This window comes from Excalfactoria chinensis, chromosome 5 (assembly GCF_039878825.1).
Source record: "Excalfactoria chinensis isolate bCotChi1 chromosome 5, bCotChi1.hap2, whole genome shotgun sequence".
Lineage (NCBI taxonomy): Eukaryota > Metazoa > Chordata > Aves > Galliformes > Phasianidae > Excalfactoria > Excalfactoria chinensis.
The window spans coordinates 27,861,572-27,873,735 of NC_092829.1; the positions used below are offsets into that span (position 1 = coordinate 27,861,572).

A 12,164-nucleotide genomic window follows, 5' to 3' on the forward strand; every position below is an offset into this window, starting at 1 on the left:
TAACAGTGTAACTTCTCCCTTTTTTTTCATGTATGGTTTGCTAGTTTACCCTTTGATTTTTCTAAAAGGATTTTGTACTGATTTTCTAAAAGGATTAAACAATTTCAAAATATGGGTTTGTGCATTACTTAAAAGTGGGAAAGTTGGGGACAACATATGTTTTTAAGATACAGATCTGCTGAAAAGTTTGATAAAGAGAACTGCAGCTGCATCTCCAAATGATTTGTCCTGAAGTACTGAAATTCAACTGATAATTAAAGGTAGCTGATCTTGATTCTAAATAAAGCGATTTTTTTTCCATTGTGTATGTGTATACGCATAAATATCTATATATATACACTAAAGCACCCTCTTAAGTTAGAAAAAGTTAAAACATATTCAGCATTAAAAAAAACTGGTAGTGTGAAAATGGCAGCTAGAATCTGTTCCATGTTCATGGTAAAATATGTGGAAGTCTATCATACTTTGCTTCGTAAAAATCTTCATATGAATGACTACACATTTCAAATATTCCATTCTTCTTCTAGAAGAATACCAATCAAGTGGTACTGTCCAAACTAGAAAGGAAATACCTGTTCACACAGAAATGAAAAAGTGATAATCTTTGTCTTAAACAAGGAGTAAGGCAAGATATATTATGATCTAAAAATACTGATACAGAAAAATATCTTTGTTTTCAGAAACATGAAAATTAACTGGGAAGCTAATATCTGTCAAATGGATAAATGTATTCACTTATACTACTGCACAGTACTTGAAAATTTGGGAAATCCACTGACTATACAGACCTGTAGTAAAATCCTGACCCCAGAGAAAACATTTTTTCCTTGGACTTAAACATAGAATCAGGTTTCATTCTATAATTCCTATCTCACTATTTCCCATCCCATCCTTTTGAATTCTTTCCCCTTAAAAACATATTTAAACATACACTTTTGTTTATTATCCTTTCAAACCTGAAAATGCTCAGAACTACAAAGTTTGTTCTGGAATGTGTGTTGAAAACCTGCTGGATTAAGATTCTCAGGAAAAAAAAAAAAAAAAAAAAAAAAAAAAGTTGAGATTTCCAAGGCAAAATTCCATTGGCGCTGTTTCCTTAAAGTGTAATCTGAAGGACTTCAAAACACTAAATTGTATGTAACTCAATCTGTTTATCTGAAATGGATGAAAGGGTTTGTGCTCATCTAGATGATCTGAACTCTCAGTTCCAGACTGTCAAGGTATTTCGCACATAAGGTTTAGACTATTAAGACACGCACTTCTCTCATGAATCCCTGGTCTTTCCCGTGTTATTATCGATGATTAAACAATGAATGAATACCATGAAAAGTATTAAATACTTTTAAGTATAGCTAAATGATGACTATTACAAAAAGTTTCTACCAAAATTGCTATTTCAGTCACAGCAGGTGACAATTGTGTTGTTTTTAATCATTCTGTATAAATCTCAGAAACAAGTCACTAACAGAAATATTAGTTTGTTCCCTAAGTGGACACAGGAAAACCATTCCTTCCATTTATTATCTTTGTCTCATCTCACTTCCATGGTGAGCTGTTTAAGACTACCTTAGCTAACCATACTGTGAAATAAATCCAATGTACCCTATAACACAGGCAGCGCCAGTTAATATTGTTCAAATTATTTACATCTGAAGGGCCGCGTCTGTCTGGATAGCTGGGCCCAACGCTTCTCTGGACTTGGTTTCTGCTACTCACATCTGTTTCAGCTTTAGACTTTCACTGGTATTCTGCCAGCAACCACAACTTTTTAATGGCTACAATAAACTACAGAGACTCATCAAATCTTTGTTGAATGTGTTAAAATTATAACCTCTTCAATTAAAATTTTGATTTAAAAATAAACTACAGCATTATCTGAAGAGAAAAAAGAAAGAAAGGGAATGTTTGAAAGAGATACAGCGTTCTTGTAAGAGTGATTGCTTCTTTGTTTAAATGTAAGAGAAATTATTCACAGGAATACTTGTTAGAATCCTGCTGCATATTTCTGATTGATAAAATACCAACATCTGAGAACATTTCCACAACCTTTTCTGTTTCAAATCCTTGCTGTCATTAGCTTTACATGTTAATGTTTGATAGGGTGTCAACTGTATCTTTACAAAGAAGAATTTTATAAATAACTTCCTTGCAACAAATTTTATGCATTTTCTATGCATACCTAAGAAAACATGTTAAAACAAGTCAGTAATAACAAGAAAGCAGCAATCCTCATTTTATAAGTGAGTTGAAGCACATTAGCTTTTGCTCTTTTCTGACTCTGTCTTTGCAGAGCAGAACAACTACGATGTGAATGTCACAGCCTCCATGCAGATCCCGCAAGACTAAGATGCATTGCAGCAGGACTACATGCTGAAAAAGTACAAGATCAAACACAGATCATGTTTCTGTATAAACTAGCCCAACAGAGGGCAGGCCATGGGTTTTACAGGGCCAAGCGATGAGAGGAGATAGAGCACTCACTTATTCCTGGGTCGAACAAACAGCAACTGATACTTCCCTACCACTGTCAACATTTAAAACTATCCTGAAGATGGCAGTGACCTAACCCAGCCATTTCCAACTGTAAGGATAATATATTTTGTAACAGTTTTTATTGCCTTACATTAAAAAATCAACTTTAACTAAAAGCATGCTTGCATTTTGATGCATACATTATCTAAATGTAAATGGAGAAGCTTATATATCTATATATATGCTTTTACACAGATTCTGTCCCTAATCTCTATTTTCTACATATAACTGCTTCAGTAAAACTAGGAAATTTCCTTAGCAAAAATGACAAGCTTAAAATATCCAGTCATCATTTACTGGATTTATTTTTAAGAGTCATATGAAGTACAAAATAAAAATGAAGCCGCTTGAAATACTTAGAGCGCAACCATTCCTACTTTATATCCACTCAATACCTAGATTGATAGATGAGCTGGATTTTTGAACCCCCCTGTTTATAATAAATATTTTTAAATGTTTATTTTATGTCCCAGGGTGAAAATGTTTTGAACTGGAGCTTTCAATTTCCCTTTGCTGTGCTTTGGCAAGTTGTGTTTTATTTCTACACTAATTCAACTCTTTCTTGTAGCTGTTAAATAGCTGCTCTACAAGTACTAAAGAAAGTATTTGTGTTATGGACCTAGCAGATATCTACAGTTAAACACACAGCTATGGAGAAGCCAGAGGAAAAATAATACATTACATTTCAGAAAAATTACTTTAAGGGCCCTTCAATTGTAAAAGGGAATTACAGAAAATTACTTTACAGTATTTTTACTTTCATTTTTATTAAGTCATGAGTTCAAAATACTTTTTTCTATTTTATGTGGTTGCTTTCTGCCACAGTGTAAAAACACTACAATCAACACTATAAACCTAATTAGCAATAAGCTAACCTCATAAAGATCACATTTTAAATGGCACTTAGTTGTTTGCAGAACAAATGTGAAGGTTTCCATTACCTTCTAGGTCTCTCTTCAGCTTCCTTAAGTCTTTTATTAGGTCTTCAAACTTAACTTGGGAGGCCTGGAAAAAATCCTGTGGTTCTGGTAAAGGAAAAATACTCTTGTCTGTTCCTGCTTCCTAAACAAACAAACAAACAAGCCACTATGAAAATTAAATGCATTTGCAATGAAATAAATTACTTTTCTTTAACATCATCTATAGAACTGCAAAAATAAAGTATTTTAAATAGTTCTTCCTAAAACGGCATATATATAATTTCAGGTAAAATCTTGACCATTCTTAATGTTGAAACTCCCCTTTAGACACTGTAATGCAAAACCGCTCAGTTTAAACTGTGAAGCAACACTGAGCTCATGACATTTCAGTTCATTTTGTATCACTAGAAGTTTAGTTATGGGATTATATGTTTCTTAAAACTAGATAACATGAATGCGTTTTTTAATGGAACAAGTGATCTTACGCCAGAAGTTTGTGGTTTCACTCTTTCCCAATTCATTACATATATACACACTTTATATGGATAAATTGAAACCAATATTTACATATTGCCTGGAGCACTTAGACAGATAAAAATATATAGTTGAAGGTCTATTCAGCTTAATAAATCACATAGTTACGGAGCTCATATATCTTATTTTACGAAAAATAAAATATTTCAGAAGTGGAAAAAAAAATAACAAGCAACATTACAAGATTTAAAGTGGTATCTCCAGGGGAAGTCCAATAATTCAAGTGTATAAGTGGTATTAGAAGGACATTGCAGTGTAGAAGCTTAGAGTAGCAGGCTTATAGTACTACTAGTGCACAGATTTCAGTCTGAACTAAAGGAAAAATCAGCAAACTTCAGACCAATTGAGGTCCAAAGCTATTGCAAAAAGCTAAAGAAAATAGATTTTATTTTTGTATTAGAGTTTGTCAGACAATACAAAATAAAGAAATCCACTTTTAGAGAGGCATATGCAGCAAATGAATCTTTTACCTTATCACAATGGCGTAGGTAATATATGACAACATAATCCACAAGATTAATACGACTATCCTAGGGGAAAAAACAGAATATTAAAAATGGTTTATAGATACATACAAATGTTAAATGTTGTATGATTAATGAAGGCATGGAGGGAGCCATATTTTACTCCAAATATAAAACCAGACAGCATGTACCTGACAAGTATATTTCCAGTCCTTTTGGACATTAATTTTAATGCTCTCTTTTTGGAATCCCCATTTCCTTGGTCCTGCATGCAACAACCCATATATTTTATTTTGCTGTATGCTGTTGGTTCAGCATAAGGTAGATCAACTAAAGAAAAAAGGTAACACTGGAACTTACACATTACAGGATATCATTCAACAACATAAAATAATTATAATAAAGGCAATTATAACTGGGATGTCTTCAATTTTATTTTATTTTTCTAATGTTTTCATTTTCTATATTGACAGCTATTTGTACAGATATTTGTCTGCAAACAATGTCTAGCCTCCTGTATGAGGAAACCTCACCTTCATTACAGTCTGCAACACATCTTTTAGATCTTACTAATATCATACATGAGAATAACTAAGTCACTGCTGCCACGAGTCAAAACTGCTCTGCTTATCCAGCATCACAGAATATAATTAGCTCCTTGAATTTAGCCTACCTAGAAATCACATTTTTTGCTGACAATTCCCAGAAAAAGGACACAACACTGTTAAATATGTAAGATTCTCCATTCTTTCTTGTTAGTACAGTCTCCAGTTGTCCCTAAGGTTTCATGTCTGCCTAAGGCAGCTGGTCCCTGTGAATTTTTATGCTTTTTGCAGAGTACTTCCATTCTTCACAGTAATATAAACTAATAATGTATTTACTTTGGCTACCAAAAAAACCCCTATAAGTACTGTAATTCTTTATCTTGTTTTGCTAAGGAACAAGTCTCACACAGTTACACTGTACATCTGTCACTCCTTTTCATAACTCATAATTTTGGAGCAGGCTAACTAAACTTGGCCAAACTGGAAAGTCCCAGAGAAGTCAGAATTCTTACAAGTTCACAGTAGACAGAAAAGAGGGACTAAAACTAGTACTTCATCTGACAAAAGTCAGGCAAAGCTCAGTTCCTTTAATTTTCTTCCTTATGGCAGCTGGTTGAACAATGAACACATGAATAATGGGAAACTGGGCCTCAAGCTACTATAGCTGAACAGCAGCTAAAGGACAGCCCATGTGTCGTGTCCATGAAGTAGGACTGGAAGAAAAGTTGTTATAAGGGACAACAGAATAATTGAGGTGAAGACAGAAGTAAAAGTCAGGAGACAGAAGAAACAAATGCACTGGAAAAAACTTCCATAAATTTAGTGGTTCACTGAACAATTTATTAAACCTTTTTTTTTATACTTTGCTAGTGATGGTACTCACAGGTGAAATAAAAAGCTCCTTAAACATTCTACTGATTTTACACTGCTTATCTCCCAACCTGAGAGCATTCCTACATATATCCAGCATAAATGGAAACAGAACCTTAAACTGTAACTTTCTTATAATTCAGAACAGCATTTCAAGTAGAAAAAGAGCAAGAGTATGAGAGCTTTTTCTTATCCTCCAAATCTGTACCAACAACAGCAGAAAACGCCTACTCTTTGGTAGTTTCCATATCCACATAGTATCCAGGTATGCTACTGCTATCTCTAAGTGTTTTCTTCTGCGTGCCATTTAAAATTCATGCTCTACATCCATTTTACAGCCAGTGCAAAAAAATAAAGACTGAAAATATTTTGTTGGATCTGACACACCTTTTTGAAGTGGATTAAAATTCTGTAGTTTACATGTTTATATCCTCTATATGTATTTTTTTTCTGTATACTCTACACTATATTCTACTCTGATATTTGTCTTTTAAACCTTTTCTTGAAAAGGTTCTTACTTATATGCACCTACCATAAATTTAGAGCAAGAGAAGAAAGGGACATTTGTCGGAGACAACTTTAGTGGCCTGTGCTCTCACATTTCTCTCCCTACTGTACTTAAGTTTCCAATAATAAAATAAACACAAGATTTCCATATTACAAGATTATCTTACTAGTACTGAATAGGAGAAATGGGAGATTATCGAAACATTCATTTGTGTAGGAGAAAAAAGATAAAATCTTGAAAGAAACTAGAATATGGTACAAAAATGCCTCACTCTTTCAAGCAGAAAGTGGTAAGCAGTAAGACAAGATTAACTTCTGATGGGGAGATAATATAAGTAGTCCTTAAGAAAAAATGAGTACTTACTCTGCTTTTGACATCTTTTAGTTTGGGGAGTATTTCCAAACCAAATCCATCAGCTTGACCTCGAGTCCTATTCCCACCATTCATGTAATTTCCAAATGCCAGAATCAAACCTAAAATCTCCTTTACACTCGTCATGTTCAGCAAAGCCTGGAAAATGGATACTAGTCTGAAATATCTGTTGGCACAGAAATTTTAATTGCTCACATGAAAAAGCTTTTAAAATTTTATTTTTGCTAGGCAATGTTTTGTTTCTCATGTGTGCTACAGTGAAAGGAATCTAAAACTGGTACATGAATCAAATATTTAAGAGAAGAATTTATTAGACTAAAGCTGCCTAAGATACTATCTTTAACTTAATCCACATTATATACTATGTAGATGACAAAAAGATTAATGGAGGAAGTTTCACTACAGATTACTAAACATCCTTAGTAGCTTTTAAAAAAATCTTAGAGACAAAATGGTTTGTCATGAGTTTACACAATGCAGTCAAATGAAGATATGTTATTTTTGCTGCCATTGAGTTAGACTCGGTCATATTCAGGCTGCTTCTCATTGGTTCTCATGTTCTGAAAATCCACATTTCTTTTCATACTTAGTGCAGCTATACCAAGTTTAAGGACAAAATTTCAATACCTCAAAAGAAAAAAGAAATCTAGAAACACAGTGAAAAATTAATAAATTATTTTAATTTCCATATAAAGGCTTCTATCTTATCGGCCAAGATCTGAATCTGACACTCATTGAAAAAATCAACTGTCACGTGAGCTCCTTTAAAGTAAACTAAGGGTAGTGCCTCTTTCCCGATCTCATATAAAGCTACTTTATTATCTATGTCTCCTTTTGAAGTGTAACACTAAGTAACTACTATTATTACCAGAATGTGCAAAAAAATATCTGAAGTGACAGAGCATGGGTAGCTTGCAGCAGAAAAGCTGTTCAAAGACACTATTCACATAATAAATAATAACAAATAAAGTAACATCCTGGCCAGGATATTATACCTTTTATTTAGTTTCCATTAGGACTTACCTTGGAAACACGAGTTATGATATCAACTTTCCTGTGAACCGAGGTTATCCCTTCAGAGAAAACTGACTGGAAAATAATACACTGAGCTCGTTCTGTGAAATTGGGGATCTGAGATAATTCGTATAAAAATCTGTGGGGGGGGAAAAAAAAAGAAAAATATCAGTGAATCATTACATTTCATACCTGTAAGGTACATAATGAATTAAAGCTATTGTATTATAAAATACATACCTGCAGTGTTCAACAATCTATCAAAATAATTCTGACAGAATTTATAATTGCTATATTCTTTATGCTTAGTGTTCTTTATGTTCAATGTGTTAAGCAGTCCTATTTATATGAAGGAAAATGCAAGACACTGACTCTTATGACATTAACCCATTAATTAACACAAATGCCATGTCTAGCAAGAGGAATCATAAAACAAGGTCAGTAAAGAAAAAATAAAGGCTAGAGAATCACAATCTCTTACTGCTTTTACTCACTTTTCTTGCTTTTTGCTTCACTTTAAAACATGTCCAGCAATGCAGAACTCAACATATTCTTCCAAAGTTATTTCATAATACAGAACGTCTACCAAGAAATTTCTTCTGATGCTCAATCTCAACTTTCTTTTACTAATTCGCACCATACTTCCAGTTATATAGCAGCCTGCTTTGTGGTAATGCACCTAGCTGTGTATTTAACTCTCAAATACCTGCAAAATTACCTCTCTCTTTGCTGTTCAGTAAACTTACGTTCTGTATCTGCTCATTATTCCTACTCATCAACCCACACTTCTCATGACTCTATCCCAGCTTTTTTCTTTTCACTCTTTAAATAAAAATAAATGGAAATATATTTAACAATTTCAGGTTAAATATCACAAAACAAAAGCACTCAAAGGCACAAATAATTATTACTTTTTTGCTTCTTTAATTTAAAATTTAAGAGTTAGACTAAATAACACAAGAAACTTTAACATTTCATAAAATAACAATGTTTGCATAATTTGCTTTTTGGGTTTTGTGTGAACAATTCCAGTGCCACATTTCCTTTTTTGAAATTCATGGGAAAATCTTTTGCTCCAAGATCACTACAGAAGAATTCTTGTATTCTCCTGTCTACAGATATTCTTAGATCCCCATCAAATTAAATGATGGCTTAAAGATTCTTTTACCTTACTGAATTCTGGGACATTTTCTGAACTATTATTAGCTTGAATTATTATTAAATTCATTTTAGTTATTTAAAGCAATTAATCAGATTTCTTCAAATTATTTCTTTTTTTTTTATAATAACTAATATAAATATTTTTAATAATGCCTAATGCGTGCAACGTGTTGCTCAATACACAGTGAGTGTATAAAAAAAAATGGTAACATCCACCTGTGGCTGGTATAAAACTAGCTATCATTTTTCCTTTTTCCTTCTTGCCTGATGGGAAAATCTACTGAGAGAAGGGCTGGGGACGCCGGTCTTGGCTCTTGCATTGAAGCAGCGGGAATAAAAGAAATGCCAAGCTGTTATTAATAAAAATGCTTCCTATTGGGAATGAATGGTATTGCCAGGGAAAAAAAAAAAAAAAAGAAAAAAAAGAAAGAATGAAAGAAAAAAAGAAAAAAAGAGGATACTTTAAAAGTACGCCTTGTGAGAGAAACAAAAGGAAGAAAAGACCCAACTGCTCCACAAAAGTTCTGACATACATACATTCTAACATTTCTAATTTAAAAATCAAAATGACATGTCTTCTTTTCCTGCCTTCCCTTGAAAGGAATTTCATTTACATTTCTGGTCTTCAAATACTACATAACATTGCTGAGAATTAAAAAAGCTTTAGCAACACAAGAAAATGTATCCAGATTTTGGAATTCAAAGTATTCATTGTAAATATCCTGACTGAACATTTGTAACTGAAATATATCACAAAGATGAATCTATGTTAGCAATTACTTAACACAATGTCAGAGCATGAACCTGCAGCTATCAAAGACAAACCCCACCACATTCATGCAGACAGAGCTTTTTCAGATAAAAGAATACTCATTTCGATCAGTTTGGGGTTTTTAAAATGACAAAAGTATGATTTTGACTTGAAGTTACAATGAGATATCTGTCACAGAATTTTGGATTCTCATTGCTAAAATTTTAACTACATTTTAATGTTGTTAGTACAACACAATATTATTTCAGAAGAGAAATAAAGAAGGCAGATTCTGTGATCGTAAACTATATATCAATTCACATTTATCCACATATGTGGAATATAAACTTAAGGAATTTTGGTGGGAGAGGAAAAGGTGCATCTTATTATTCAAGTTTCTAAGAGAATCAATAGCATTTAAACTGAAGTAAATGGAAGATGTTTGTGTGCAGAACTCAAGCAAATAGCATTAACTAGACAGAAAGCTTCATTTTATTTGCAATTATTAATATTATTAATAGTCCACTACTTCCTGAATTAAAACTACATATTAAACAGAACTGTTCAGTACCATATTTTCCTACCATTTCCTTCATTGGTATTTCTTTCACAGTAGCAAAGATTTCAGAGATTGTATTACAACTAATGGGAACTTTTTGGAAACAAGCTAAAGCATCCTGCTAGGAAAGCCCAAAGTTGTGGTCAATTATTCATGTGATTTTTTATTGTGTTAATGAATATTAGCATTTTAACAACAACTATTATCATAACACATAATTTAGGGGAATACTGTCATGTTGCTGAGATTTATTTACAGATCATGCCAACAACAGCAAGTGTAATATGCTAATAAAACACATCAAAATCACATGTGCAGGAGAGCATTAGTGATGCCAGTAATGCTTTCTACTTGCTTGTGAATTCAATCCATTTTAAAATGGCAATGACTTCTATAAGACTTTAGTGAGTCCAAGTCAGTGTTTAAAGCATATGACTGTGAATGACGAGTACAGAATCACAGAATCGTAGAATCACTCAGATTGGAAAAGACCTTAAAGAACATTAAGTCCAACCACAACCTAGTATTTACAACCATTTATATAAACTTAACTTTGCACTTTTTGTTCTGATCCTTACTAAACACATCAGGTTTATACCCTCTAGCAAATTATTTTATCCATGCCTATAATTTTGCACATTTCCATCTTTAACATTATATGGAGTTAATATGCATACACAGTTAGAATAAAACTCCAGTTTGGCATTTGGGCTGACTTAGAGGCTGACTTTGACAACTAAACAGCACTTTTTTTTTTATACACTGTGTATAAAAACAGACTTTTTACATAGGCAGACAGCGATAGGGCAAAGGGTAATGGATTAAAACTAAAAGAGATGAGATTTGTATCAGATCCTTGGAGGATACTTTTTACACAAAGGTTGGTGAGTCACTGGCACAGGCTGCCCAGAGAAGCTGCGGGTGTCCCATTCTTGGAGGCATTCAAGGTCAGGTTGGAGGGGACTCTGGGCAGCCTGATCCAGTAGGTGGCAGCCCTGTCCACAAGTGGTGGATGTGGATGATCTTAAATTTGATCCTTCCAACCCAAGACATTCTATGGCTCTATGATTCTTTGGAACTCTAAAATACTTCGCTCTCATTCTTACAAGAGTTGCGCAAGCACAACTGTAATTTTAAAGAGCAAAAAGAGCAGCTGAACATCATTACCTCCATATTAACAGGGGCAGAAAAGTATATGGTAGAATACATTCATATATAGATATATGAATGACCTTGCTTCACTGGGGTTGGAACTCAATGGTCTTTAAGGTCCCTTCAAAACCCATTCTATGATTCCACAATTCTGATTCACACTCTAAAGACCTCCATGTGGGATGATATTCCAAGTATCAACAACCAAAACCAGTCTGGTGCTGCTTTCATGGGACACTAATTTTGCCTTACAGGCTCTTCCGGAAAGGCAAGGTTTTTACAAATGAGGGAATGGAAATGGAATTTTTTATTGAATCAAGGCTGCATATTTAATAAGTTCCGATGCTCCAGGTTGATCAAGTATTCCTGTGAATGTCTGAAAAAAGTGACCTAAATGCAAACTTCACATCGTGCTTTGAAATACAGAAAAGTGTTTAAAATTAGCTAGGAAATAAATGTGTATCAAAATCCTTTTTAAACATATCACCCAAGGACTGTACACTTCATAGCAATAAAATAGTAAGAGGAAAAAAAAAAAAAAAAAAAAAAAAAAAAAGCAAAAACCTTACTGTTCTGGTTTATCCAGAAGCTTCAGTTCCTCTTCTTTTGAAGTCTGGTAATATTGCTCGATTTTTTCCAGTTCATCCTTTTGTGCTCTCTGAGTGAGTTTACATAAAGTAATTAATAATTATTTTTTAACAAATTAATAAATTGTCTGTTTGCGATTAATTATATTTTTAAACACATTTACAACATGCAAAAGAGCAAGGCTCCTGAGGTTC

General features: G+C 33.3%; 1 protein-coding gene across 4 annotated transcripts in view; it reads right to left on the minus strand.

Moving 5' to 3' along the window:
* The window catches only part of FMN1 (formin 1), a 118,356-nt gene that overhangs the window by 40,584 nt on the left and 65,608 nt on the right, over positions 1-12,164 (minus strand). For all 4 annotated transcript variants that reach the window (XM_072338205.1, XM_072338203.1, XM_072338206.1 and 1 more), the window contains 5 exons: positions 11,952-12,040; positions 7,769-7,898; positions 6,737-6,883; positions 4,457-4,516; positions 3,474-3,594 (listed from right to left, as the gene is read on the minus strand). In XM_072338205.1, the coding sequence (XP_072194306.1) occupies positions 3,474-3,594; positions 4,457-4,516; positions 6,737-6,883; positions 7,769-7,898; positions 11,952-12,040 (547 nt within the window). The remainder of the gene's footprint in view (positions 1-3,473; positions 3,595-4,456; positions 4,517-6,736; positions 6,884-7,768; positions 7,899-11,951; positions 12,041-12,164) is intronic.